The 7,500-nt window shown below is 35.2% G+C and overlaps 1 protein-coding gene across 7 annotated transcripts in view; it reads right to left on the bottom strand.

Moving 5' to 3' along the window:
- The window catches only part of LOC135209676 (ras-GEF domain-containing family member 1B-like), a 966,569-nt gene that overhangs the window by 270,849 nt on the left and 688,220 nt on the right, over positions 1 to 7,500 (bottom strand). For 3 of the 7 annotated variants that reach the window (XM_064242418.1, XM_064242416.1, XM_064242414.1), the window contains one exon: positions 1,744 to 1,803. The exons of 2 other annotated variants lie outside the window; for them this stretch is intronic. In XM_064242418.1, the coding sequence (XP_064098488.1) occupies positions 1,744 to 1,803 (60 nt within the window). Of the gene's footprint in view, positions 1 to 1,743; positions 1,804 to 4,335; positions 6,721 to 7,500 lie in introns of all 7 variants that reach the window. 2 more of the 7 variants (XM_064242413.1, XM_064242412.1) reach the window with 1 other exon arrangement.

Genomic DNA, 7,500 nt, shown 5'->3' with positions numbered 1-7,500 from the left:
AAAAAGTCAGAGAGAATTAAATAATTAAAAGGCTGCCAAGATTTTTTTCCCAAAACTACACCGACCGTGAACTCTGAAATTCTAGGAGTTTCAGACTTTTTCTGATTTTTTTACTTTTTAAAATAAAACGACCATCTTCCTCGAGATTCCAAAACGGTTATTAATAATTTTTTTTACCTTCATGACCTTCAGATCTGAAGCTGATACATCAATATTACTTAAAAACAATAAAATTACTTACCTGATCTTGAATTTTGAAACTAAAACATCAAGATTACCTTTAAAAAAATACACTTACTTCTCTGACTTTGAGTTTTGAAATCGAAACATGAAAATTACCTTTTTTTCAAAGTCTGCAATGAACCTAATCTTTCAAATATTAAAAAAAAAATTCTTTAAACTACAATTACATACGAGACTTAAAACTAATATACTGCACCCTGGAAAATTTATATCAAGCCAATATGGACCGAAAAAATTCGTACTCAGTTTTATAAAAAATGGCTAGCCTTTAACATTCTTCTTCATTTTTTTTTACACTAGGATTACATACGAGACTTTAAACTAACATACTACACCATTAAAAAAACTGATATCAAGTTAATATGGACCGACAAAATACTTAAAATATCTAATTTGGGAAAAATGGTTATTTATCATTTCAAAGTTGTTACTCTAAAGAAACAAAATATCTTAAAAGACCTTTTTTAATTTGATAAAAGTAAGTTTTATAGATAGTAATAATAATAATAATAATAATAATAATATTAATAATAACAATAATAATAATAATAATAATAAAAATAATAAAAATAATAATAATAATTCTAATCTGTTGATACAACTACGATATAATAATTTAAAAAATATATCTCTATACATGACCAAAATGTTTTATAATAATTAATAATAAAATAATAATAATCTAATAATAATAATAATAATCTAATAATTAATAATAACAATAATAATAATAATTAATAATACTAATAATAATAATTTCTAATTCTGCTGATACAACTACGATATAATATTTAAAATATATCTCTATACATGACCAGAAATGGTTTTTTTTATAATAATAATAATAATAATAATAATAATAATAATAATAATAATAATAATAATAATAATAATAATAATAATAATAATAATAATAATAATTAATTTTCTAATCTGTTGAAACACCTACGATAAATATCTTTAAAATACATCTCTAATACTTGATGAAAATGTTTTATAATAATAACAATTTCTAATCTGTTGATACACCTACGATATATTTTTAAAAATATATCTCTATACTTGATGAAAATGTTTTAATAATAATAATAATTTCTAATCTGTTGATACAACTACGATATGATATTTTAAAAAAGTATCTCTCTATACTTGACGTGAAATGTTTTTTATTAATAAATAATAATAAATAAATAAATAATAATAATCTAATAATAATAATAATAACATAATAATAATTTAAATAAGAATAACTAATAATAATAATAATAATAATAATAATAATAATAATAATAACAGTTCATTAGAGGACGACATAACTGCTTCCTCTTAATTAGAAGCGCGGAATAAAAACTCATACAAAAAAAATTGTGAAGAGAATGAAGTCATTCAGGAACTCGACGAGATTCCCAGAAGAGAAGTTTAATCTCAATTACCTGAGTAGATGAGAGAGAGAGAGAGAGAGAGAGAGAGAGAGAGAGAGAGGAGAGGCGCAAAACTTACCCTTTTTGTATTGTTGTCCCTGGGCGTCTGGTCGTCTGCTACTGTCCCAAATATTGTGGGCTGCAAGAGAGAGAAAACCGAAAACCAAATAAATGATTCGTAAACTAAAGAAGAAAAATTGGGTATCCTTATGATTAGGCTTCACTAAAATTAGGCTTCGCTAAAATTAGGCTCCGCTAAAATTAGGCTCGGCTAAAATTCATGGGTACACATTACTCTAGTTGGGTTTTGGCCTTTAGAGTATTCTAAGCAAAACTGACAAGATTTGTGCTGTGCATAACTCAGTAAATAAAACAAAGATTTAAAATTGTTGTAAAAAGTTAAAATTAACAATAAAAAATCTAAAAATGTATGCAACTAAGATTTAAAATGGTTAACGAACGTAAAGAATAAAAAAATTGAAACATCTAAAAATACACAAAACTAAGATTTGAAATTGTGGAAAAAAGTAAAAACTAAAAATCAAAAATTAAAAAATAAATAAGACTAAGATTTAAAATTGTTAAAAAAAGTAAAAAATTCAAATTACAAACATTCAGAAACAAATAAAACAGATTTAGAATTGTTTAAAAAAAAGGTGAAAAATAACAATAAAAAATCTTAAAAATAAAAATTAAGAATTTTTTTTAAAAGTACAAAATAAAATTAAAAAATCTAAAAATAAATTTTAAAAAAACAATTTTAATATGTATCAACATGCAACAGGATCTTGACAAGCAAGTGCAAGCCATTTATAATACTTACCAAAAGCAAAATTAAAAAGAAGAGACTTAGAGAGAGAGAATTTTTTTTTTTTTTTTTTTTTTTTTTTAACCGACACGACAAAGGCATTAGAACGGAGAAAAGGGCATTTCACGCTACGCCAGAACAGAAAGACAATCTCGAGGCTTTTCCGCAAAACCAAATACCGAAGGAGGCGCAGCAGAAGAGGAGGTGGAGAGAGAGAGAGAGAGAGAGGAGAGAGAGAGAGAGAGAGAGAGAGAGAGAGAGAGAGGTGGCATTTACGGTTGGGGGGGGGGGGTGCGAGATTTCTCCTATTGACGTCTTCTCGTCCTTACAGTTGAGAAAAAGGAAATGAGAGAGAGAGAGAGAGAGCGAGCTTTGAAGAGAGAGAGAGGAGAGAGAGAGAGGGGGGGGGGGGGGGAACACGGTGATAAGATAGAATCGTTTCACTGATAAGATTCTATAAAAAAAAAAAATGGAGCGAACAGAAAACACACATCTATTAAAAACGAGAGCGCGGAGACAAGACAGAGGCCTACAGAAAGACAGAAGCAGACACTGCCTGCCTGCTTGCCTGATGACTTTGGGCAAGACGGGGAAACGAAAGCCCTTGACAACTTCCAAGTAGTCATCCTGCCTGCTGTCGGGTCCTCGCCTTTGTCTGTCACTGTTGGCAGAGCTTTCGTAGAGTCTGAGACTGTTGGCAGAGCTTTCGTAGAGCTTGAGAACTTAGCAGTCTCCTGGAACTATCTAAGAACTCGTTCCGACAGAACCAAGTGTTTCAAGTTGAACGGCAAACAGTGGTTGCAACGAGGTAATGATAATGAGAGGGATTGAAAGGCGAGGATAAGGATCTGACTGAATGAGTATGTATAATACGTGGACGTTCCGAGAGTTTCATTCCATGTATACATTCGTAAAAATATCAAATTTCTAAGCCTTAATAAATTAAAATATAAAACTAATATATGTACGCAACGTGAGTTTTATTCCAGGTATACATTCGTAAAACTATCAAATTTCTAAGCCTTAATAAATTAAAATACAAACTAATATATGTACGCGCTGCGAGTTTTATTCCATGTATACATTCGTAAAACCATTAAATTTTTAATACTTAATTAAACAAATATAAAACGTATACCACTCTCGTACTAATCTGACATAGTCAAAAGCAAATTAGAGAAGTTCTTAATATTTCTTAAGATATATTTAAGGGGCACACGTTCAAAGCATACAGAAATGTTGGATCAACGATTGAAAAAAGCAGCATATTAATAATATAATAATTATAATAAAGGGATTTCACATTTCACTAGGTTTGCTTTCATATTGCTACTTCGTGGCTTTTCTAAACGTACTCAATTACTTGTTCGTTCGTTTCTTGCAAGGTGATAACCACAAAAATGTGACAAGACAAGGAAGCTTCAGTCCCCTCCCCCTGAGCCACTAAAAACATAGCAAGTAGAAAACGGAAAGTTCCTCTGTGCCAAAGTCCCGTTTTCTTTTACTAATAGCATCCCTTCCTCAAGGAAAACATCACACACACTCATGCTATGATTTCCTTGCTTGGTTATTTTACTGCTGGTGTTTCACAGTTCTCAAGCAGGATAAGTGTAAGATACAATGGATTCTATCATGTTACTTGTGATACGAACAAAACTTCTTTATATAAAAAAAAAAAAAGTGTGAACATCAATTACATTAGTACAGTCTTCATCAAAAGTAGGCAACATTAAAATTCTGCTATATTAGTTTCACACGTGTTAGGGCACGTGCGTAAATACAGTGACATCCAAAGTGCGTTATTACACACATAAACAACACAAACAGTTAAAATCGCAGTTTAAATGGGTTATCCCAACAAACCTGCGGCTGAAGCAGGACTCTCTCTGAGTACTCGACGCCGATACCAGAATCATCGCTGGACCCAAGACTGCTGGTGTCAGAACTCCTGATTCCGCCACGGCTGGCATGTGACGCTGCCTCAGCAGTTGGCCCAGCAACACCTTGCGCGTCGTTTCTATTGACATTCAAGCGCCTCCTGACCACAATGCCATCTCGGCATGGTTCTTCTTCCTCCACCAACTGCCGAGAAGTCAGATAAGTCTCAGCCACTGCTGGGTTCACCTCAGTGCAGTAGCTAGCTTCTGATATGTCTGAGGACGATTCAAACCAAGGGACGCCGGGTTCTGCCTTCATGCCGAAGTCTATTATGCCGGAGTGGGAGTGGTCCAGTAGTTTTCCAAGACTCAAAGGACCCAGGGGGTTTTCCTCACTGGCACTGTTACCTCCAGATGCTGTGGAGCAACCCACAGCATCATCTTGACGGTCTTCCTGTGCCGCAGCAGCTTCGTCTACAAAAGCGCTGCTGCTGAAGTACAGGCGCACGATTTCCTCTGCGTATTCGTCCAGATCGTGGAGTTGCGATATGTATCTCTTCCGTTTCATTAGCAGTCGCAGACGCCGGGCTTCTTCGCTGTCTTCGAACTCTTCCTCACTCTCCTCATATATTGCAGAGAGACAGTCCCCATTCTGGTACGCAGGTGATGTATCATTTCCAATGTATCCCGCAGGATGTTGCGTGATGTGAGTTGTGTCATATTCCTCAGATGAATCGTCTGAATCACTGTCATCACACAGCAAATATTCTCCATAGTCAGTGTCCTGTTCAGGTACAGGGGAACCACCACCCTGTTGGTTCAAGTCATCCGCATCATTATCCGTCATAATAGTCTCTGTTTCATCAATGGTATCTGTTTCCTCCGTTTCAGCGCAAACTGTCAATTCGAATTCTTCCCCGATGGCGACCTCTTCCGTTTCGTAACCATCAATGACTCTCTCCACTTCGCCCACCTTTTTGGCCTCTATGATCATTTTGGCCCTGATAACCTTTCCAGGTTCAATTGCTTCTTCATCTTCAAAAAATGGTTCTGGCTCAAAGGATTTGTTAAGATCTATGACATTTTCAGCTTCGATTGCTTTTTCAGGTCCAATGTCGCTAACTCCAAGGACTTCGACAACTTCAATTTTCTGTTCACTTTCAGAGGAAGTTTCAGTTAAAATGTCACGTTCAGCTCCTACAGTCTTTTCAGCTTCAATGACGTTTTCAGCTCCTACAATTCTTTCACCTTCAATGACATTTTCAGCTCCTACAATCCTTTCACCTTCAATGACATTTTCAGCTCCTACAATCCTTTCATCTTCAATGACATTTTCAGCTCCTACAATCCTTTCAGCTTCATTGGCATTTTCAGCTCCTACGATTCTTTCACCTTCAATGACATTTTCAGCTCCTATGATCCTTTCATCTTCAATGACATTTTCAGCTCCTGTGATCTTTTCAGCTTCAATGGCATTTTCAGATCCTACAATCTTTGCAGCTTCAATGACATTTCCAGATCCTGAAATCGTTTCAGCCTCAATGACATTTTCAGATCCTATGAGCTTTTCAATTTCAGTGCCATTTTCAGACCTTTTGATCTTTCCAGTTTCAATGGCATTTTCAGATCCTGTGATCTTTTCAGTTTCAATGGCATTTACAGCTCCAGTGATCTTTTCAGCTTTAGTGGAACTTTCAGACCTTGTGATCTCTTCAGTTTCAGTGTCATTTTCCGGCCTTTTGACCTTTCCAGTCTCAGTGACATTTTCAGCTCTTGTGGTATATCCAGTTCCAGTAGGAATACCACCCTCTTCTCTACACTTCACAGGAGCGTCTTCCTTCAGAGCACCGACATCATTCGAGACTGATGTCTCAATCTCAAACGAATCCTCTTCTACCCTCGAATTCAAACTCTTCAGTGCCTCGGTCGATCGAGATTTCGACCTGGAAAGCTTCTCTTTAGCCCTTCGCCTTATCGGGGCACGAGAGGAGCCGTGGCCACGCCCGGTGGCCTTCGTGGCATGGGTATGCCTGGGCTGGGCCGACGGACTCGTCCAATAGGAATATACCAAGAAACCTCCAATGGCCCAGAGAACCACGATTATGATTGCAATCATCATTATGCCTGCTGTTCACACAAAAATGTCACTTGAACAACAGACGCCAATTGATCATGTTCAACTACACTTTAAATGTATGAATACTTGGCTTTTTTTTTTTTAGCAACTGACACAATTCAGCTATGCCATGACGCTTCAGCTCAAAATCATTATTTTTTATCAAGTTTAAGACCAAACGGTATTTGAGCTTGTCATTCATTTAAAATCCACTCAAGTCACTAGCGAGCCATATTTTTCTACGTTTAAGTTAATCTGAAAATGAAAGCAGTTTTATAATACCTCGGAACGTATAGTCACTTATGCTTTGTAATTTTTTTTAATACATTATACGTAAATAATGATAAATATAATGATACAGATAAAATGGCTATATAATAAGAATAAGAATATCGAGAGAGAGAGAGAGAGAGAGAGAGAGAGAGAGAGAGAGAGAGAGAGAGAGAGAGAGAGAGAGAGAGTAAACGGCGCATGCGTCTCCTAAGAACTTTCAAATTAACACAAATGCGTTGACAAGAGAAATCCTTTCATAAAAAAAAAAAAAAAAAAAAAAAAAAAAACAGAAAAATATAGGACACAGACAGAAGGGTTCACACACACAATCAACTTTTTATTCTATTCTTTTTTTTTCATTCAGTTTCCTTTCTCCCCTGGTTACATCCTCCGTCTCTTTGTTTCACCCTTTCTTAATTCCATGTATACATTTATCCATTTCCTCCTAGACCAAAACGATAGCATCTGTTTTGTGTCTTTGTGTATTCAACCTTATCTGAATTTCTTCATGATCTGATCTCTATTTTTTTCTTGTTTCTTTCCAGGAGGCAAAAAATGAACGTAGGGAAATTGAAATCACGCCCAGCAGACAGAGAGAGAGAGAGAGAGAGAGGAGAGAGAGAGAGAGAGAGAGAGAGAGAGAGAGAGAGGAGAGAGAGAGAGTGAGTTATGTTACAAGCATTCCCAAGCAACCAAATTTCTCATCGGCGGAATTTTCGACAGATTAAGCAAATTCTCGAAAATTTTTGAAAGATTTTTTTT

This window comes from Macrobrachium nipponense, chromosome 38, assembly GCF_015104395.2.
Source record: "Macrobrachium nipponense isolate FS-2020 chromosome 38, ASM1510439v2, whole genome shotgun sequence".
NCBI lineage: Eukaryota > Metazoa > Arthropoda > Malacostraca > Decapoda > Palaemonidae > Macrobrachium > Macrobrachium nipponense.
The sequence above is the reverse complement of the archived record's forward strand: the minus strand, read 5'-3'. Positions and strand labels throughout refer to the sequence as shown.